Source organism: Capricornis sumatraensis, chromosome 15 (genome assembly GCF_032405125.1).
Source record: "Capricornis sumatraensis isolate serow.1 chromosome 15, serow.2, whole genome shotgun sequence".
Lineage (NCBI taxonomy): Eukaryota > Metazoa > Chordata > Mammalia > Artiodactyla > Bovidae > Capricornis > Capricornis sumatraensis.
This window is the reverse complement of record NC_091083.1, coordinates 34,067,600-34,090,613: the sequence shown is the minus strand read 5'-3', so window position 1 is coordinate 34,090,613 and position 23,014 is coordinate 34,067,600. Positions and strand designations below refer to the sequence as shown.

The 23,014-nt window shown below is 39.6% G+C and overlaps 1 protein-coding gene across 1 annotated transcript in view; it reads right to left on the bottom strand.

The window, feature by feature from the left end:
- PTER (phosphotriesterase related) overlaps window positions 1-23,014 on the bottom strand; it is a 78,632-nt gene that overhangs the window by 19,829 nt on the left and 35,789 nt on the right. The window contains exons 2-3 of the mRNA XM_068987700.1: window positions 15,140-15,610; window positions 12,233-12,498 (exon numbers count right to left, since the gene is read on the bottom strand). Of these exons, the coding sequence (XP_068843801.1) occupies window positions 12,233-12,498; window positions 15,140-15,571 (698 nt within the window). The 5' untranslated portion in view covers window positions 15,572-15,610. The remainder of the gene's footprint in view (window positions 1-12,232; window positions 12,499-15,139; window positions 15,611-23,014) is intronic.

Sequence of the window (23,014 nt, the reverse complement as noted above, 5' to 3'; positions counted from 1 at the left end):
GTATAGTTGATTTGACAATATTGTGTTAGTTTCTACTGTACAGCAAAGTGAATCAGTCATACATATAAAATATCCACTCTTTTTTAGATTCTTTTCCCATATAGGTCATTATATAGTATTGAGTAGCGTACACTAGGCTCTTTTTAGTTATCTATTTTATATATAGCTGTATAGTAGTGTGTATCTGAGTAAACTCCAGGAGATGGTGATGGACAGGGAGGTCTGGCGTGCTGCGATTCAAAGAGTCGGACACGACTGAGCGACTGAACTGAACTGACTGAACTGAGTGTGTATATGTCAATCCCAATCTCCCAATTTATCCCTTCCCTCCTTTCACCCCTGATAACCATAAATTTGCTTTATATGTCTGTGATTCCACTTCTATTTTTGTAATAAGTTCATTTTTAACATTTTTTTTAAGATTCCACATATAAGTGATATCATATGATATTTGTCTTTCTCTGAGACAGATGGTCTCTAGGTCCATCCATGTTGCTGCACATGGCATTATTTTGTTCATTTTTATGGCTTAGTAATATTCTACTGTAAATATGTACCATATCTTCTTTATCCATTCCTCTGTCAGTGGGTCTCTAGGTTGCTTTCACATCCTGGCTATTGTAAATAGTGCTGTAATGAACACTGGGATACATGTATCTTTTTGAATTATGATTTTTTTCATATATATGCCCAGGATTGGAATTTCTGGATCGTATGGTGGCTTTATTTTTAGCTTTTAAGGAACCTCCATATTTTTCTCCATAATGGTTGTATCCATTTATATTCCGATCAACAGTGTAGGAGGTTTCCCTTTTCTCCACACCCTTTCCAGCATTTGTTGTTGGAAGAGATTTTTTCCTTTTCTTTTTAATTGGAGGATAATTGCTTTACAATATTGTGTTGGTTTCTGCTGTACAACAATGCAAATCAGCCATATATATATACACATAGACATACACTCCCTCTTGAGCCTTGCCCCCACCACCACCCCGCCCATCTAGGCTATCACAGGCACCATGCTGAGCGCCCTGCGTTGCATAGCAGCTTCCTACTATCTGTTTTACACACGATAGTGTACATACAGGGCTTCCCAGGGAGCTCAGCTGGTAAAGAATCTGCCTGCAATGCGGGAGACCGGGGTTCAATCCCTGGGTTGGGAAGATCCCCTGAAGGAGGGCATGGCAACCCACTCCAGTATTCTTGCCTGGAGAATTCCTATGGACGAGGAGCCTGGTGGGCTGCAGTCCATGGGTTGAAAAGAGTCTGACATGACTGAGCGACTAAGCACAGCACAGTGTATATATGTAATGCTACTTTCTCAATTTGTCCTACCCTCTACTTTCTTAGTTTGTCCTACCCCACTTGATGATAGCCTTTCTGAGTGGTGTGAGGTGATACCTCATTGTAGTTTTGATTTGAGTTTCTCTAATAAGTAGTGATGCTGAACATCTTTTCATGTGCCTCTTAGCCATCCATGAGTCTTTTTGGAGAAGTGTCTATTTAGATCTTCCGTCCATTTTTGATTGTTTCTTTTTTTTAAATTGATCTGCATTAGCTGTTTGTATATTTTGGAAATTAATCCTTTGTTGTTCGATTCATTTGCAAATATTTTCTCCCATTCTGTGGGTTGCAATGTAGATTCTTATGTAAAATTTAACTGCAGAATAACTAAGTTTATACAGTAGCTATGATGACATGTTTAAAAGCATCTAGTTTTTCTTATATTTTCCTGTCGCCTGCAATAGTGGTAACAGAAGAAATGTCAGTGGACATTAGGAAATGGGAAAGAAGCAGTGTCATTAGTAAATACTTGCTTTTAAAAATTATCATGTGCTTACCAGGCCCTTACTTTGTTCCTGATTAATTTCTTTTGTTGCTTGTTTGATTTTGGTTTTTTAAAAATATTTATTTAATTGACTGCATCAGGTCTTAGTTTTGGCACATGGGATCTTTGTTGCATCTTTGTGATCTTTCATTGTGGTGCTCGGATTCTCTAGTTGTGGCCCACGGGCTTAGTTGTCCTGCAGCATGTGGGATCTCGGTTCCCTGACGAGGGATTGAATCTATGTCCCCTGCATTGCAAGGTGGATTCTTAACCACTGGAGTACCAGGAAAGTGCCTGCATTTCTCATCAGTAGTTAGATCTGAGCCTATTTGACTAAATAAGTTGTCCTTACTATATATAATGTGTATAAAGTATATACTCTACAATGCACACTCATTTCTGTCCCCACATACATTTCATACATAATGCATGCGTAAGCATAGTCCTAACAATCAACTATTACGAAATATAGCACTGTATGCAGGGAATTCTAAATGTTATAAATCATTTCACATGCAAAACATTCCAATTGTTTTTTTAAGTATTTCCATTCTATTTACATATATTAAAATATTTTGGTCAAGTTTAAGTTTGCTAAATTTCTGCCTGGAATTGTGTTTGAATGGTTTCACATTAAGTCACTAGCATTCATAGGAATTAAAAGGATGCAGTTCCAAGGATCCCACATAATTATTTTGGGGTGGCTTTACAAAAACACCCTTAAGGTTAAGCCACCATAATTATAATGGAATATTCATGTTGAAGCCAGAAAGTGGGTCTTGCTCCTTGCTACATCCTAGTGTCTGATATACGGTACTTAGACACTTAACAGATATTTGGTGAATGAAAGAATAAATGAAATTATTCTTCACTCCATTACTTCATCTAATTAAGAGCATGAAAAAATGTATCAAAATTGCATCCTTTAAAGACGTGGGCAAATTTGGCATGAATAATCAGGGCTAAAGAGAATAACATGTGTTGATAGTCCATCCCCTGTGCTCTGCCTTCTCTTTCAGAAACCCTCAGGTAATATTCCTCTGCCTTCCATGGGGAGAGATTTTCAGAGAGATGTGCCGTGTTCCTGCACTTAATTATCATTGTGCCCCTAATCAAACTCTAGGCCCCGGGTATCCATCAAAGCCCTCTGTTTTGTTAAATACATAATTAAGTAGAAAAAGACTGAGACACAGCACCTGTCTGTTGCCCTCCCAGGGGCTTGGAGTTTGATCAGCAAATAGCTAGTGCCCAAATACCTTCCAACCATGTCTTTCTACCCCACCTTCCTTGATAATGAAAGAATTTTGTTGTCATAAAAATACCTACAGCTACTCTATAGTCCATGGCAGATAAAACTTCCTTGGAGGCAGGTGGCAACAAGACTCTCCCTGGGTTGTCTTCTTCCATCACATATATCCTATATCAGACCAGGCCCAGAGGCAGGGCTATGATGACATGCCACCTGAAAATGTGGCTGGAGTTTTAACAGATAGACAAGTTTTAGTAAGTGATTAAAAGGCACAAAGCCTTTGTGGATTAAAAACCCAGACAGCAACACGGAAATGCTGGTGTTATTTTCTGACAGATGTTGACTTTGGGTGGCTGTAACTGTCAAGGGCACCCCCCTGTGATGTTCCCTAGGGTTACACCCGCTGCATTCCTGGGCACTTCCACCGGCCTGCATTTCCTAAAGAGAACAGATGGTTAGGGGAGGGGACTAGACACAGAAGCAGATTTATCTTGTCAGGCTGTTGTCTCCAGGCAAATGACCTGAAGCAGGTCACAAATGGTCACGTGACAACAATATGGTTTAGAGTGTCCTAAGGTGATGGCCATTCATTAACCCTTCCCTCTCAGGGTCCCAACTGCTTCTTTTGGCTAGGCCTATCACAGTGTTGTTATTTTTTGTGTATGTGCATGTATTGTAAGATAAAATACCTTATGTCTGAATGTGAGTGAAGAGTTACATATCTTCAAAAATACTTATTGCTTTAATAAATTAAAGGTGTCCAGGATTATGGACACCCTGAAGTATTTTATTTTTTATCATATATCATTTATTTACTTATATTTCCCTATCATTAAGTACTCTGACTCTGAAGTAATTGTATTTTGTATTCTCAAATGATAGAAATCCTACCTTTAAAGAAAGGAATGAACAGTTTTACAGGGATTGAAAGCCTGTAAAAAGCTAGAAAGCCCAGTGTCCTAAAACAAGTTCACAGGACAGAGCTAGCATCTTAACTTGCTACCGGCAACCACAACAGCCTGCAGGTTCAGAACCTTTTCCTTTATGCCCCAAATTTCTGTTGTTGTTTTCCTGGAAGGCTTGTTTTCAGGATTCTCTTCTTTTTGTGTGTGTTGTCTGTGCATTTTGTTACACGAAATACATGTTCTTTGTGATGTGTCCCCATTATAGAAGCTGAAGTCCTTGCCCTTTCAACACAGATCAGACTGTGTGTGCGGCCCAGTGGACTTCGGAGAGTCTGAGAAAAGATGACCTAGTCAAACGTTAGCCTGGCAACTGTCTTGCTGTGAACACTCACATCAAAAAGCTAAAGTTGCCCGCCTCTGCCCCCCTGAATTTTTTCTTCTGTTACTTTATTTGGTTTGTTTTTCCCAGTGCACTCCTTTTTGTGAGGCCATTTCCCCTAATTTGCCTGTGCTCTGAAATACTCATACTTATAGGTACAGTACTGTTTTTTTAGACACTGGAACCCTGAATCATCCCTGTATGGGTACAGAATGGGTGACTGTTCTAGGATTGGTCTCAGGATTTTCTAGGATGCTCTGAGTTTGGCTGATGTCAGGTCAAGCTCTACTTTCCATCCCAGGCCATTTTTAGAAGAGGCAATGAAATGGCAGTCAATGAAACTGAGATAGTGTAGCTTTATTGTTCAAACGAAAATACATATACAAGTGTGTGTACACATATTTGTGCACCTATACATGTTGATTTTGTGAGCCAAAAGTAAACACATATATATACAGACATAATATGTATGCATATATATTATATATTTTTTATTTATTAAAATATTTTTAAAGACTCAATTTTATTTTATTTAGTTATTTTTTAAACCTTTTGGCTGCATGGCATGTAGGATCTTAGTTCCCTGATCAGGGGTATAGTTTGATTTTCTTAACAGAGAAGTCCTACTGTTTTAAAAGTTAAAGTTTATCTCACAATTTCCAGTGAAAGGTTATGTTCTATTAAGGCCAAGCATCATTTTCTAGGGCTTCCCTGATGGCTCAGTGGTAAAGAATCCATATGCCAATCCATAAGTTGAATTTCTGGCTTGGAGAAGGAAATGGCAACCCACTCTTCTTACCTGGGCAATCCCATGGACAGAAGAACCTGGTGGGCTATAGTCCATGGCATTGCAAAGAGTCGGGCATGACTAAGCAACTGAGCAAGCATCATTTTCTAACTTGCTTACATGTCTAGCTATAAACAGATAGATTCTTTAAGAATCTTAAAGATTCTTTAAGAATTAGCTGGAGCCAGTTTAAGCAGTAAGGCAGGCTGAACATTCACAGGAAAACTTCCAAGCAGAGTACATGTAAAATAATGAATAAAATGAAAGGGGATAACAGATCATATTTTAAAATGCCTGTCTAAGCTGGTAGGAAAGCAAAGGACTTGCTTGGGGGGTGGGGGGGGGGCAGAAACAAAAGAGAGAGCAGAGAAATGAGGTGTAGGGGTGACCCAGAGCTGCTGTTTTCCCACGTTTTTTTTATTGCAGTGTAATTGATGTATAACATTATGTAACTTTCTAGTGTACAACATAGTGATTCACAACTTTCAAAGCTTGTATTCCATTTATTAGTTATAAAATATTGACTATATTCCCTGTGTTGTATAGAATATCACTGTGGCTTATTTATTTTATACATAGTAGTTTAGACCTCTTAATCCCCTTCTGCTACCTTATCCCTCCCCCTACCCTCTCCCCACTGGTAACCACTAGTTTGTTTTCTTTATCTGTGAGCTCATTTTTTTTTTTTTGTTATAGTCATTGGTTTGTTGTATTTTTTAGATTCCACACATAAGTGATATCATATAGTGTCTGTCATTCTCTAGTAGCACCCTATCTATCCATGTAGTTGCAAATGGCAAAATTTCATTCCGTTTTATGGCTGAGTAGTATTCCATTATATATAATGGAGTACTGTATATCACTTCTTTATCCAGTCATCTGTTGATGGGCACTGAAGTTGCTTCCACATCTTGGCAATTGCAGATGATGCTACTGTGAGCATTCGGGGTGCACATATCTTTTCGAATCATTGTTTTTGGCTTTTGGGGCTTTATATCCAGGAGTGAAGTTTCTGGGTTATGTACGCCTTCTATCTTTAGTTTTCTGAGAAACCTCCATGCTGTTTTCCATGTGGCTGTACCAACTTACACTCCCACCAACACTATACAAAGGTTTCCTTATCTCCACATCCTTGCCAACATTTGTTATTTGTGTTCTTTTTGATGATGGCCATTCTGACAGGTGTGAGATGATATCTCACTGTGGTTTAATTTGCCTGATGATTAATGATATTGAGCATCTTTTCATGTGCCTGTTCATCATCTCTATGTCTTCTTTGGAGAAATATATATTCAGATCTTCTGCCCATTTTTAGTCAGATTGCTCTTTTTCTGTTCAGTTCAGTTCAGTCGCTCAGTCGTGTCTGATTCTTTGCGACCCCATGAATCGCAGCATGCCAGGTCTCCCTGTCCATCACCATCTCCCGGAGTTCACTCAGACTCATGTCCATCGAGTCCGTGATGCCATCCAGCCATCTCATCCTCTGTCATCCCCTTCTCCTCCTGCCCCCAATCCCTCCCAGCATCAGAGTCTTTTCCAATGAGTCAACTCTTCACATGAGGTGGCCAAAGTACTGGAGTTTCAGCTTCAGCATCCTTCCCTCCAAAGAAATCCCAGGGCTGATCTCCTTCAGGATGGACTGGTTGGATCTCCTTGCAGTCCAAGGGACTCTCAAGAGTCTTCTCCACACCACAGTTCAAAAGCATCAATTCTTCAGTGCTCAGCTTTCTTCACAGTCCAACTCTCACATCCATACATGACCACAGGAAAAACCATAGCCTTGACTAGATGGACCTTAGTCAGCAAAGTAATGTCTCTGCTTTTGAATATGCTATCTAGGTTGGTCATAACTTTTCTTCCAAGGAGTAAGCGTCTTTTAATTTCATGGCCGCAGTCACCATCTGCAGTGATTCTGGAGCCCAAAAATATAAAGTCAGCCACTGCTTCCACTGTTTCCCCATCTATTTCCCATGAAGTGATGGGACCAGATGCCATGATCTTCGTTTTCTGGATGTTGAGCTTTACGCCAACTTTTTCACTCTCCACGTTCACTTTCATCAAGAGGCTTTTTAGTTCCTCTTCACTTTCTGCCATAAGGGTGGTGTCATCTGCATATCTGAGGTGATTGATATTTCTCCTGGCAATCTTGATTCCAGCTTGTGCTTCTTCTAGCCCAGCGTTTCTCATGATGTACTCTGCATATAAGTTAAATAAGAAGGGTGACAATATACAGCCTTGATGTACCCCTTTTCCTATTTGGAACCAGTCTGTTGTTCCATGTCCAGTTCTAACTGTTGCTTCCTGACCTGCATACAGGTTTCTCAAGAGGCAGGTCAGGTGGTCTGGTATTCCCATCTCTTTCAGAATCTTCCACAGTTTATTGTGATCCATGCCTGGAGGGTTTCAAAGGGTGAAGTGAGAAAGTGCTGGGGCTGAACAGAGATAAATCAGAGATATAGCCTCCATCAGCACATAAAGGGAGTACTAATTTCACTCCCCCAAAAAACACCCATGTGGATTGACTCAGTAAAAACCTGGCCCACAGAAGGAGTCTTTAGAGATTTTATTTCTTCCTCAGTCTTGTCTTCTGGTGGAATGGAGGTAGTCAGGAAAAGAGTCTCCTTCCATGAGAATCAATAACCACAAACCTGTACTTACTGAATTTAGGGGTCAAAATTCATAGCATCTGTGTGGTTCTAAAACCCTGAAACATTTAAGCTGTTACAGATAGACAAATACGGTACAATTGTACATATATGAGATACCTGTAGTAGTCACATTCATAGAGACGCCAGTAGAATGGTGTTTGCCATGGACTGGGGTTGAGGAGTGGGGAAGGGAGAGGGGATATTGTTGTTTCATGGCCATAGAGTTTCAGTTGTGCAAGATGAAGAGAGTTCTAGAGATTAGTTGCCAGACAATGTGAATGTACCAAAAACAACTGAACTTGACACTTCAAAATGGTTGAGGTGGTAACTTTTATGTTCTATGTATTTTCAGTTCAGTTCAGTTGCTCAGTCATGCAACCGACTCTTTGCAACCCCATGGACTGCAGCATGCCAGGCCTCCCTGTCCATTGCCAACTTCCAGAGTTTACTCAAATTCATGTCCATTGAGTTGGTGATGCCATCCAACCATCTCATCCTCTGACATCCCCTTCTTCTCCTGCCTTCAATCTTTACCAGCATCAGGGTCTTTTCTAATGAGTCAGTTTTTCACATCAGGTGGCCAAAGTAGTGCAGTTTCAGCTTCAGCATCAGTCCTCCCAATGAATATTCAGGACTGATTTCTTTAAGGATGGACTGGTTGGATCTCCTTGCAGTCCAAGGGACTCTCAAGAGTCTTCTCCAAGAAGCATCAATTCTTCAGCAGTATGTATTTTACCACAGTAAAAGTTGGTTTATAATTTTTAAAAATTTAGTTCAAAGTAGTCTCAAGTTAGTAATGACCCCTAACTACCTATAAGAAACAAACAAAAGAAAACAAAAAAACAGGAAAATACCCTCCAACCCAGAATTGATAATAATTTCCAAGCAATCTAAGATCACAGTAACATTTTACAAGGAAATAATGAATGAGGGCCAGAAAAACCAACAAACTATAAGGTCAGAGGAAAAAGACAGTGGAAATTAGGTTTATTAACTACAGAGTTAAGATTGTATTTTTGATAATTTTAAAAGATGAAGCTGAAAATATGATGAAGGAAAAATAAATGATCAAAATTAACCAAGGAGAATTGAAAAGTAACCAAATGGAACTTATAGAAGGAAAAAATCTATAGTTCTTAATGTTATAAACCAAACCGATGGACTAAGCTGCAGATTGATTCCACTGGAGAGAGAAGTAGTAAATAGGAAGATGAGACTGAAGAAATTACAGCTCAAAGACACAAATGGATAATGAAGTACAGGTATTAAGATCCTACATGTATCAACATATAGTCTACAATGCATATAATAAGGAAATAGGAAGCAATATTTGAAGAGACAATGGCTGAAGTTTTTCAGAAACAATGGAAAAATACCTTCCTACCCAGGAATTCCAAGCAACAAAATAAAAAAGAAATTCACACCGAAATAGCTCATAGGGGAAAATACAGAACAGGTGACAAAGATGCGACAAGTAATCTGAAAAAAGGACAGATAACTTAAAAGGAAACACAATTACTAAAAGCTGATATAACAGCAATAATACATGTCAGTTGAAAATGGAATATCTTTAAAGGACTTAGGGAGAATAACTTTTAAGTAGAATTATCCATTCTAATTCATTATTATAAATTATCTATTATATTAAATTATTCCTTATGAATGAAGGAATAAAGTCATTTTCAGACACATGAAACCTAAGTATTTATTACCAAAACAGACCCTCAGTAAAGAAACTTCAAATGATGTACCTCAGGAAATTAGTAATATTTCAAGGGTAAAGATCTGACATGTGAGGAAAAAATGGTAAGCAAAGGAAAAAAGCAAAAACATTAATCTAAATATATACTGACCATGTTTTGAATAGCAAAATAATATCTAATTACTGGGTTTTAAAAAATCAAGTAAACCCCACATCCTGAAAAATTTAAACATAACTTAGATTATAATTAAGGCTGAAGGATTTTAAAGTCCTTGTATTACTAGGAAGGAAGGTAAAAATATTTACTGTTTTCAAAACTTTTAAAATTCTATGCGTTAAATATACATGTTGAGTTTTCTACTGTAACCACTAATAGAATATAAATAGTATACATACCTTCCAAAGAAGGGGAAGAATAGAATATGGAGATGAAAATGAAACAATAAAAATAAATCAAGAAATTTCAACAGTAACTATGACGAAAAATCAGTAAACATCGTGAATGTAAAACATTGGGTTTGACATATAAAAAGAATATGGCTGGGTAAAACTCCAAACCCAGCCATATGCTTTTTATATAAGACACACATAAACTATAAAGACAAACATGTAAAGACTGGTATAGGCACATTAACATCAGGTAAAACAGCTTTTAAAATCAACCCCCCCGACCCCAGTATTCACATTACAATGTAGAGCAGCTCAATACATGTTGATATATTGCACTTCACCAGGAAAAATAATAATTTGTATGCACGTGATAATATAGCTTCAAAATATATGATGCAAAAATTGAAATATATACAATCAGAAACTAAAAATCCACCATGATGGATTTTAACATACTTCTCATGGTAACCAATAAATTGAGAAATCAAAAGATCAGTAGAAATATAGACTATTTGAACACCACCATTAACAACTGTAGTCTAATGGATATATAGAGAGCATTTACATGATAACAGCAGAACACAATGTTTTCAAGAACCTAATAAATATTTTTAAATTTTAAAAATATATATTATCTATATACTTTTGCATGTCTGATATATTTCACACTGTTTAAAAAGAATTAAAAATCATCTTATTGATTAAAGGTGCTATATACATACCATATCATACAAAATATGATAAAAAATACATTATTTTAAATTCAAATGAAGCTACCCAAGACCTCAGAGCAAATGATAGAGGCAAGATTTACAAGAAGGTGTCTCTGAGTCCAAAGATTCTGTTCTTCACACTGTGATGTACTACCTCAGTGACCATTATTGAGAAGCATCCTTGTATTTTATCAGTACAACCAGAAGATTCCTGAAGATTGCCAAGTATTGATCTGGATACCAGCTGCCAGAACAACTGCCTTTACCTCGATGTCCCTCAGTTTTCCCATTAACATTGGCTTCTCTGTTCTGCCACAACTGTAACATGTTTAATATTTTTTCTGCACAGGATTTTACAGTGTTTTTATCAAGATGAAGCATTTTGCCAATACATTCCATAGGAACATTAATTTATTAAACAGTAGACTGTCAGGTCTCATGATCAGGATTTATCAGTCTGCTAACATGGCTTTATTTCACTTTGCAAGATAGAAGCAATTGTAATGTATTATTATCCTCATTGGTACTATGTTAATTCCTTCGTCAGTTCAGTGTAAGGACCAGTGTCTAGCCTTTGCAACATTGTTGGACTTTTTCATTCCGATAACTGTAGCTAATGTCTCATTATATAGTCAGTTATTTTACTGACCCTACACATCCAATATAATATGAGGAGGCTGAGTGGTGGACCTCAAAAAGACATGTCCATGTTTCAACTCTCTGAATCTTTGAAAGTGACCCTATTTGGAAAGAGGGTCTTTTCAGATGTAATTAAGTTGACGATTTTGAGATGAGGTCATTCTGGATGATCTGGGTGGGCACTAAATCTAGTGACCGGTGTCCTCATAAGAAACAAAAGGGGAGACACAGACGGGCTTGAGGAGGCCATCTGAAGACAGAGCAGAAATTGAATTTAGGTGGCTACAAACCAAAGAAAGCCTGGAACCACCAGATGGTGAAAACAGCAAAGAAGTCTCCTCCTTGTAGGTCCTTGGAGGAAGCACAGCCTTGCCAACACCTTAATTTCAGACTGCTGGTCTCCAGAGCTGTCAGAGAATACATTTCTACTGCTTGAAGCCTCCTAGTTTCTTACAATTTGTTACAGAACCATAGGAAACTAAGATATAATACCACCAAACAAATAATATACGTATTACTATTACTTTTTTAGCATTGCCTTTTCCAAAATTCAGATGATTCAAACCATCAGTCACAATAGCAAACCTCAACATTTATATGTGTGTTATTCTCAGAATGAAACCAATTTGCCTTCCCTTTATATTTGCAGATAAATTAATCACTCTAACTACTGGTAAACACTAAGCAGTTGGAATTGACACCAACTGTGACATCATACCTTGAGGCAAAGCAGTGATACCTACCTTGAAGGGTTATGAAGGATTAACTAAATTAAAAGAAATGGTGTATGCAAAATACCTAGGGTACTGACACAGAGTAGGGACACAAAAACGGCATCAGTGGCTTTTATTAATGTTTATGGTAAAACTTTCTAAATACTATCTAACGTGTAGTTGGTAGTTTTCTCTAGTGTTTCATTGATCTGATGATTCTATTTATTTGATTATCCATGAATCACGTGATGGTTGACATTAATTGGTAGATGTTCTGCTTACCTATCGAGGTGTGACATAACTGTTTTGGAGATGTCTGCTCCAGCTTCTTGCAACACTCGGATAATCTGAAATGGTGCACTTTGATTCCTGCCGGGATGAATAATAACAGGACAGCCAAGCTGAGTCTGGGCGTGAGCTGTTGCCTGCAGAACCTTTCTTTCACTGTCAGTCAGAGGCCAGGAGCAACCAATTTCCCCAATAACGCCGCACTTGATACTGGTTCCATCGGCTCCACAGAGAATTTCATTAACAAGGACATCAGTAAGCTAAGGAAGAGAGAATGAAAATTTATAGACTAGATTTTTCAACAGAGAGCCAATACAGTATGTGAGTGAATTTATTCATTGAGTCACTCATTATTTTAAAAAGGTATAAATGTATTCAACATTCATTCAGTTAATATTGGCAAATGAGAAAGGCATTTTACTGGCAAAATCTCAAATTCAAAAAGTTACTCTAAAAGAATTTAAGTGGTTAAGACTCTGTACTCCCAATGCAAGGGGCCCGGGTTCAGTCCCTTGTTGGGGAATTAAGATGACACATGCTGCACAGTGTGGCAAAAAGAAAGAATTTGAAAAGTTATACATGTATATGTATCACTGAATCACTTTGCTGGACACCTGAAACTAACACAACATTGGTAATCGAATATACTCCAAAGAAAAATTTTTAAAAATTTTAATTAAAAAAAAAAAACACAAAAAACACAAGTTACTCTAAATCAAAGATTTGATAGTATCTTACTGTGATTATTTTACAAGAAATCCATGGATTTAGGAAGCTACATGGGGAAAAGTGACTTAAGAGTACATAATTGTACATTCATTCATTCATTGAGATAAAAATCCATAATTTAATCTTAGGGGCATGTAGAATGTAAAAAGACTGTCTTTTGAGCCTGTGTCAACCGTAACAAGTAATTCTTTAATCCTCTATTATTTATTCTGTCCTTTGCCCTACTGTTCTTGTTGTTTAGTTGCTAAGATGTATCTGACTCATTGTGACTCCATGGACTGTAGCCTCTCAGGCTTCTCTATCCATGGGATTTCCCAGGTGAAAATACTGGAGTGGATTGCCATTTCCTTCTCCAGGAGATCTTCCTGACCCAGGGATTTGAACTAGTGTCTCCTGCATTGGCAAGTGGATTCTTTACCACTGAGCCTCCTGGGAAGTTCCCTTTACACTATGAAAAAGAAAGCGTAGTCACTCAGTCATGTCCGACTCTTTGCAACCCCATAGGCTATAGTCCTCCAGGTTTCTCTGTTCATGGCATTCTCCAGGCAAGAATACTGGAGTGGATTGCCATTCCCTTCTTCAGGAAATCTTCCTGACCCAGTGACCGAAACTGGGTCAGGCAGATTCTTTACCATCTGAGCCACCAGGGAAGCTACACTATGCAGCAAAGCAAATTCCCAGCACACAATTCTAAGATGACATTTTGGGACAGTTCCTTTTTATAGTTACTGCTAAGTGTGGTTAGAGGAATGTGTAATCCCTGATATCAGGATAGTCTTCAAATAATATCAGTGTATATAAAGGGACCAATTAAAAATATATATATATATATTTGAGTATGTCCCTGGGCTTCCCTGGTGGTTCAGTGGTAAAGAATCCATCTGCCAATGCAGGAGACACAAGAGACTTGCCACAAGAAAATGGCAACCCACTCCAGTATCCTTGCCTGGAGAATCCCATGGACAGAGGAGCCTGGCAGGCTGGCAAAGAGTTGGACACGACTGAGCACACACACAGACTGGCAGTCCATATTCCCAATGCAGGGGGCCTGGATTCACTCCCTGGTCAGGGAACTAGGATCCTGCATGCTGCACGGTGTGGCCAAAAATAAATAAATAAATAAATATGACACCAATTAAAAAGAGAAAGACCTGATTGGGAAAAATGCAGATAAAAATCTGAAATATAAAGTATTTTAAAGATTAACTGATTCTTTGCAAAGGCTGCAGCTGACATTCTATGCCTATGAAACAGATAATGGAAGATACACATGAATATATACATATACATGTAAATACATATACATTTGTATTATGTGCATATATAGAAGGAACACACATAGACATGCAAAAAAGCTTTGTGGCTTATTCTTTCTCTTTAATCCCTGAAAGATTTACTTTTCCTTCTGCCCATTCTTGCTTAAGATCCTATTTAAACAAAAACAGGAAAGTGGATTTTCTTCTACCCGTCTTGTTTTGTAAAAGGAGAAGGAAACATATTTGCAAAAGTGCCAAGTCTATGCCTGCCAAATTTCACCCTACAGTGAATTTTTATTGCCGGTTACATTATAAAATCCAGAAAGAAAACTGAGGTTGCATAACTGAAGCTTACAATGGAAAGTTGAGATTTACACAAAGCCTGTGCCACCACTACTGAGCCAATATCATATACGGGAATCGAAGTATGAACATATCAGGTTTTTTGGTGACCCATGCATTAAGATCTTCTTCCAGGACACTGTTTCTTTGTAAAATGAAATGTTCCTAATTTAGGTCCCAGTGACAGATGTCTTTGCTAGCTGGCAAATTTCCATAGCATGCCTCTGAGCCAATGACATTTCCAAATGTAGATGACGTGTAGGGATAATCCAAGGTTTGAAGGGCTGACTGTTCTGAATTTACACACAAATACTGTCCAAGAAGGGCTTCCCTGGTGGCTCAGTGGTAAAGAATCCACCTGCCAAGCAGGAGACAAGGGTTCGATCCCTGAATCGGGAAGATGTCCTGGAGAAGGAAATGGCAACCCACTCCAGTATCCTTGCCTGGGAAATCCCATGGACAGAGGAGCCTGGTGGTTTATATAGTTCATGGGGTTGCAAAAGAGTTGGACATGAATTAGAGGCTAAAGAACAACAACAACAGTTGTCCAAGAAATGAAGGCTTTTATTGATACCTGCTCCACTGACATGGCTCTGGTCTCTGAAGAGTGAGTCGCATCCACATAAAAGCCAGCCCCAGCTATGATGTGGACGCCAGTCTCTTCCGCAAGCCACTTCAAGGTCCGCACGTCTCGGCTGATCCCAGTGGTTGTGTTTTCCACCAAAGCTCCTCCACCTTTGGCTTTAAAATCCAACAGTTCTTCCTTGATAGCTTCCGTCTCCTGATTCAGCTGCAGATTTTCTTTATGGGAATAAGGGTTTTTATGGATCCAAAATAAATTTTTCATTATAATAGGCTCCTTGGAGATAACTTCGTGGCTTGGAGGAGGTGGGTAGTAACAGCAGTCGAAGGTCATTGTCAAATGTTCGTGGGTCAGGGTGCGACCCAGTGTGCCAGGCTCCACAAGGCCCAGGACCGTTTGAACTTTCCCACTTAAGGAAGACATTTCTGATGGGACCAGGCGATGCTCTAAAAAGAGTGTTTCCTGGAAAAAAGAAAACGATAATCAGAAAATTTAACACACACATAAATTCTGTCCATAGGGGATGTGAGGCTGTGAATGTATACCAGGGTAAGAGAATCAATGAAACTAGAGATACGATCTCACTCATCATCCTGCCAAAGTCAGAGTCTGTCGCTTGTAAATTGTTTAAGTTCACTGCAGCTCGAAGTAGCGTTCATGGTGTTAAATGTCCCCCAACCACTTTCACTGGGACTTCTCTGTCTGATTTAATCCCAAGTTCATCTACTGGAAGTATTTCTTGATATTCAGTTCACATTTTTCTTTTGCTTAATTTTATCTCATTAGAGCTATGCTTCTTTGGATAATTCAACGATAATGTCCATTAAAAAACCTTCATAATCAATAACTTATATCCGAAGTAGCCATAGATCAGTAGCCATATGTCATTTTTCAGCTAAATTAAATATACTGTGATGACTGATCATTCCATGACTCATTTACTAGCCACATGATACCAGGTCCACTGTGTCAAAACTGGAGATATAAAAAGGAATACAACAAAATTGATCATTTCACAGATTATTCCCCAAAAAACAGCTAGAAGGAGCATGTCTAGGCCTAATAATGAAAAAACACAAACAAACAAACTTCTCCATTCTAGGTGTTTTATTTTGTCTAGAGCACACAGTCAGAAATACATTTCAAAAATTTTAAAAGCAAAAATTCTTAGGCTTAATGGAAGCAACTGTGCATTCTAAAACGGAAATCTATTGTCTCTAAAAAGAACAAATACCACTCTGTTTATCCTCTGTTTACTTTCATTTGTAACACAAATAAGTCTGCACCAAGTTTGTATCGATAACAGCAAAGATCCCAATTCCACAGCTTTTCATTTCATAAATGAAGGGGTTTCACTTGGAAAAGAGAAAGGATATCCTGAAAGTGATGAAGGTACACGGTCAAGGACAAAACCACGGCCAGAGACAGACACTGGAGGACCAACCAGACACATCCAAGGGATGGCAGAAGAAATCTACCGGGAACTGAGTAAAACGGAGTGTCCTTTGAAGCTCTCACATTGTTGCTTTTTTTCCCCTCCTCTCCCATCTTTTTTTATTATAGTAAAATATATATGTTGTTGTTTAGTTGCTAAGTCATGTCTGACTCTTCTGTGATCATATGGACTGCACCCCACCAGGCTCCTCCATCCATGGGATTTCGTAGGCAAGAATACTGGAGTGGGTTGCCATTTCCTTCTCTAGGGGATATGGACTATAGCCCACCAGGCTCCTCCATCCATGGGATTTCCTAGGCAAGAATACTGGAGTGGGTTGCCGTTTCCTTCTCCAGGGGATATTCCCGACCCAGGGATTGAATTCCAGTCTCCTACATTGGCAGGCGATTCTTCAACACTGAGCCACCTTTACTGTGCTCAGTCATGTCAGACTCTTTGCGACCCCATGGACTGTAGCTCGCCTGGTTCCTCTGTCCATAGGGATTCTCCAGGCAAGAATACTGGAGTGGGTTGCCAAGCCCTCCTTCAGGGGATCTTCCCAACCCAGGGATCAAACCCAGGTCTCCCACATTGCAGGCAGATTCTTTACCATTTGAGTCACCTGGGAAGCACAAAATATATATAGCATACAATTTGCCTTTTAACAGTTTTGTGGGTTTTAAAAAATTTGTCTCTGTGGAGTCTTCATTACTGCATGTAGGCTTTTTCTCTAGTTGAGGTGCACTCAAGCTTCTCTAGTTACAGCTCTTCAGTTGCAATCTTAGCTCCCCAAACAGGGATTGAACCCACGTCTCCAGCATTGGAAGGTGGATTCTTAATCATTGGACCACAATTTTTAAATGTACAGTACAGTGGCATTAATTACATTCACCATGTTTTGCAAACATCATCAGCATCTGTTTCCAAAACTTTTTCATCACTCCAGACAAAACCTCTGTAAACATTAAGCAATAATTCCCCATTTTCTCTTTCCCAAGACCCTGAGAACTACTAACTGACTGTGTCCCAATGAGTTTAACTCTTTTAAATATTTCATTAAATATTTGTTCTTTCACTTTGTTCCTTTAAATGAAATTCTGAAACTGTTTCCCCCTTTGCCAGGGAACCACATCCCTTTGAGGATGGTCCTTTGTGACTTTCTGAGCATCAGTTTTCCCATCTGTAAATTAGAGCAACAGTGCACATTTCATAGGCTGTCATAAGAATGAAATTAAATTATATAGCACAGGTAAAACGACCCATCCAAGTGTCTGGGACTCAGCACACACCTTTGTTATGCTGACTTTGGAAACTCATATATGTCCTGCATTATTCCTTTTTAGAGGAAGTGATTGATTAAAAAAGTCATCATTTAGGGGCATAGTGGGTATAGGACAAATTTGTAACAGGTACAGTGCATATGTAAGACAAGGTGAAAATAAAGATAGAGAAAGCGGAATACTGAGTTATGGGGTCACTTTATATCAAGCCACTGCAATCATCTGGAATCCAAGTGTTTGACATATATTGGTGTGCAATGCATAGAGGATTGATTTAGCCTGTTTGACAGAGAACTTTAGGACTTGTGGCTAGCATGGCCATTAATTTTTGCTTGAGAGTGCTCTTCTGCAAGTCAGGCTTCCAACAGCTAAATATTTCACATGGCGGTCATAACAGAAGATGTTTGCCTATTTATAGAATTACTCTGTAGCTGCCAGTCACTACAGAGGGCAATATTTTCCATTGATGATGTCCAAGAACCCACTGTTCAATGCTTTATTCCTTGTGACTGTAGCTAGTTCCTTCAGTTGATGGAATCAAAGTATCATTTAGTAATAGACTCAGTGTTCCATATGGGTTCACTGGTTCTTTCCCTCCTTCTGGCTGGTGATCTTACAGATGTGTTCCTGGAGTATCTCCAGGGGCCAGAAACTTGGATAAATTGACAAAACGCTATTGCTTTTACTAGAAAAGTGCCAAACCACATATTTAATTGATCTAGATTTGAAAGAGCAATGTTGGAAGTTTCAAGCTCACAAACTGTGAGTCTTCGTGAAAAAATATCATTTAAGAACTGTCATCTCCTCTAGGAAATTCCTCTAACACTCTCAGGCAGAACTAGTTGGTGCTTCCTATGATCACATACAATGTAGCCCATACTTAAAAGATAAGAAAAGATTAAAGAACAAAGTAGACCCAACACCACTCTAAGCTAGAATGTCTTTCAGTGCAGTGATCTCCATCCTTGTTGGCACCAGAGACTGGTTTTTCGGAAGACAATTTGTCCATGGACGAAGGGGTGGGGTGGTGATGTGGAAGGAATAGTTTGGGGATGATTCAAGTGCATTACATTTATTGGGCACTTTATTTCTGTTACTATTACATTGTGATACATAATGAGTTAATTATACAACTCACCATAACACAGAATCAGATCATCAGGCCTTAGATTCTCAGAAGGAGCCCTCGGCCTAGATGCTTCGCATGTACAGTTCACAGCAGGGTTTGATCTCCTACCATAGTATAATGCTGACAGGCTAATCTGACGGGAGGTGGAGCTCAACTGGTAAGGAGAGCAATGGGGAGTGGCTGTAAATGCAGAGAAACTTCACTTACTGACCCACTGCTCACCTCCTGATATGTGGCTGGTTCCTAACCCAGCCGGTACGGGTCCATGGCCCAGGGGTTGAGGAACCCTGTTTTAGTGAGATTAAAGTATGCAGGTAGATTTCATAGTTTCTGTGCAGAAACTATGGGGTTTCTATGAGGCAGCCCTTTGGGGTCTATTTTCAGCCTGGAACTTGTTCTCTTCTTAATCTGCAGGCAAGGGGCTATTGATGGCCTTCTGCCGTAGAGAGAGAGCACAGAACACAGAGGACAATAAGTGCAGAATAAAAGCTGCAGTGCACAGCTGTGCAAATAGGAGTGACCTCCCTGCCCTCCAATCCCCCCACACCCCTCCAGCCCCAACCCCAGCCCTAACACAAAAAGGAGGCTTCTGGCATTTTACAGAAGACTTGCAAACTTCAGCACTGCATACACCTGCCCAGAAGGTACTGGGGAAAGTGGTGGTGGTGGTGGTGGTGGTGGTTTAGTTGATAAGTCATGTCCGACTCTTGCAACCCATGGACTGTAGCCTGCCAGGCTCCTCTGTCCATGGATTCTCCAGGCAAGAATACTGAAGTGGGCTGCCATTTCCTTCTCTGGGAGGGGAAGGGGTTAGGCAGAGCTATAAACACAATTGCCACAAGATTTTTGTACTTCACATATGAAATCTGAACAGTCAGAGAGACTGAGGAAAGTCTGCAATTCCTATTAGAGCCCAGTCAGAGAAAACAGCACTACCAATTCCAATGGGTATGGAGTCGAGAGAGAGAGATAAAAAGAGCATAGAACATTAAAGAAAAATAAAGAAGAAGAAGAACAGACTCAGAGAAAGGCACTATACCATTGAGCTGGAAACAAGAGATGATATGTAGGCTCAGTCTTTTTTGAAAATATATGCGTCAATGATTTATAAAATATAGAGTAAATCGGCCTAATTATTAGAGTTGGGAGGTAAGTGGGTAGTTTGGGAGCAATTTAGTTTTGTTTCATTGAAATTGTGCCACATGCTTCCCCCTCGTCATTATGCTTAAGACTTTTCTGTCTACCTAGAGTGAGATTCATTTCAGTTATATTTCATATTTCAGAGTAGGACTTCTAGAACTCTGAATATTTTACATATGCCTGAATGGAATTTCTTTAATGGCAATGCACTGTCCTATTCCACAGACATAAGCCCTCTTTCTGCCCTTATGTCTTCTGTGCCAGGTACTAGACTAGATTGGAGATACACAATTTTAATTCTAGAAGCAATGGTGAAATTGGCAAGTTGATGTTTGGTGAATTGATTTTCAGTTCACTTCTTCAACAACTTTTTAAGTTCTAAGCTCTGCCTTTCTCAGTGATCAATGCAAAGAAATAAAGGAAAACAACAGAATGGGAAAGACTAGAGATCTCTTCAAGAAAATTAGAAGTACCAAGGGAACATTTCATGCAAAGATGGGCACAGTAAAGACAGAAATGGTCTGGACCTAACAGAAGCAGAAGATATTAAGAAGAGGTGGCAAGAATACACAGAAGAACTATGGAAAAAAGATCTTCATGACCCAGAAAATCACTATGGTGTGATCACTCACCTAGAGCCAGACATCTTGGAATGCGAAGTCAAGTGGGCCTTAGGAAGCATCACTATGATCAAAACTAGTGGAAGTGATTGAATGCCAGCTGAGCTAATTCAAATCCTAAAAGATGATGCTGTGAAAGTGCTGCACTCAATATGCCAGCAAGTTTGGAAAACTCAGCAGTGGCCACAGGACTGGAAAAGGTCAGTTTTCATTCCAATCCCAAAGAAAGGCAATGCCAAAGAATGCTCAGAGTACTGCACAACTGCACTCATCTCACACGCTAGTCAAGTAATGCTTAAAATTCTCCAAGCCAGGCTTCAGTTGTATGTGAACTATGAACTTCCAGATGTTCAAGCTGGATTTAGAAAAGGCAGAGGAACCAGAGATCAAATTGCCAACACCCTTTGGATCACTGAAAAAGCAGAGAGTTCCAGAAAAATATCTAGTTCTGCTTTATTAACTATGTCAAAGCCTTTGACTGTGTGGACCACAACAAATTGTGGAAAATTCTGAAAGAGATGGGAATACCAGACCACCTGACCTGCCTCCTGAGAAATCTGTATGCAGGTCAAGAAGCGACAGTCAGAACTGGACATGGAACAATAGACTTGTTCCAAATCAGGAAAGGACTATGTCAAGGCTGTATATTGTCACCCTGATTATTTAACTTATATGCAGAGTACATCATGTGAAATTCTGGGCGGGATGAGGCACAAACTGGAATCAAGATTGCTGGGAGAAATATCAATAACCTCACACATGCAGGGAGAAGGCAATGGCACCCCACTCTAGTACTCTTGCCTGGAAAATCCCATGGATGGAGGAGCCTGGTGGGCTGCAGTCCATGGGGTCGCTAAGAGTTGGACACTACTGAGCGACTTCACTTTTACTTTTCACTTTCATGCATTGGAGAAGGAAATGGAAACCCACTCCAGTGTTCTTGCCTGGAGAATCCCAGGGATGGGGGAGCCTGGTGGGCTGCCATCTATGGGGTCGCACAGAGTTGGACACAACTGAAGTGACTTAGCAGCAGCAGCAGCAGCAGATATGCAGATGATACCACCCTTATGGCAGAAAGTGAAGAAGAATTAAAGAGCCTCTTGATGAAAGTGAAAGAGGAGAGTGAAAAAGTTGGCTTAAAACTCAACATTCAGAAACTGAAGATCATGGTATCTGGTCTCATCACTTCATGGGAAATAGATGGGGAAACAATGGAAACAGTGGTAGATTTTATATTTGGGGGCTGCAAAATCACTGCAGATGGTGTCTTCAGCCATGAAATTAAAAGATGCGTGCTCCTTGAAAGAAAAGCTATGACCAAATTAGACAGCATATTAAAAAGCAAAGACATTACTTTGCCAACAAAGGTCTGTCTAGTCAAAGCTATGGTTTTTCCAGTAGTCATGTATGGATGCGAGAGCTGGACTATAAAGAAAGCTGAGCACCAAAGAATTGATGCTTTTGAACTGTGGTGTTAGAGAAGATTCTTGAGAGTCCCTTGGACTGCAAGGAGGTCCTGTCAGTCCATCCTAAAGACATCAGTCCTGAATAGTCATTGGAAAGACTGATGCTGAAGCTGAAACTGCAATATTTGGCCACCTGATGCAAAGAACTGACTCACTGGAAAAGACCCTGATGCTGGGGAAGATTGAAGGCAGGAGGAGAAGGGGATGACAAAGGTTGAAATGGTTGGATGGCATGAGTTTGAGCAAGCTCCAGGAATTGGTGATGGACAGGGAAGCATGGAGTGCTGCAGTCCATGGGGTCACAAAGAGTCAGACATGACTTGGCGACTGAACTGAACTGACTGAATAAATCTCTTGGTCCATCTCACTTAGAGTTGTTTCCTTTCCCTAGTCAAACCCTAACACATTAAAAAAAAAAAAGGGAAAGCATTTCAGAGTTTTGTGCAGGAGAAGATATGATCTGAATAACCTGGCAACTGTGTGGAGAATGGACAGAAGAGCAGCCAGTGTGCCTGCGGACACCAGCGGGGTGTGGGTAGAATCTGGACAAAAGGAGGTGGTGGCTTTGTCTGAGCTGGATGCCAGTGGAGATGGTGAGCCAGCAGAAGCAGAAAGAAGTACAGCAGATGGAAATTTCTCACTGGCCTTGCTGATGCTATAAAAGAATCCCCCAAATAAATGGGCTCCTTAGAGAAAAGTGCTGTCTGATGGAAATGTGTGGGCACTTCTATTTTTTATGGGTGACATCATACAGAGCGGCAGTGCTCCATAAAAGCTGTACTTACAGCTGACATTT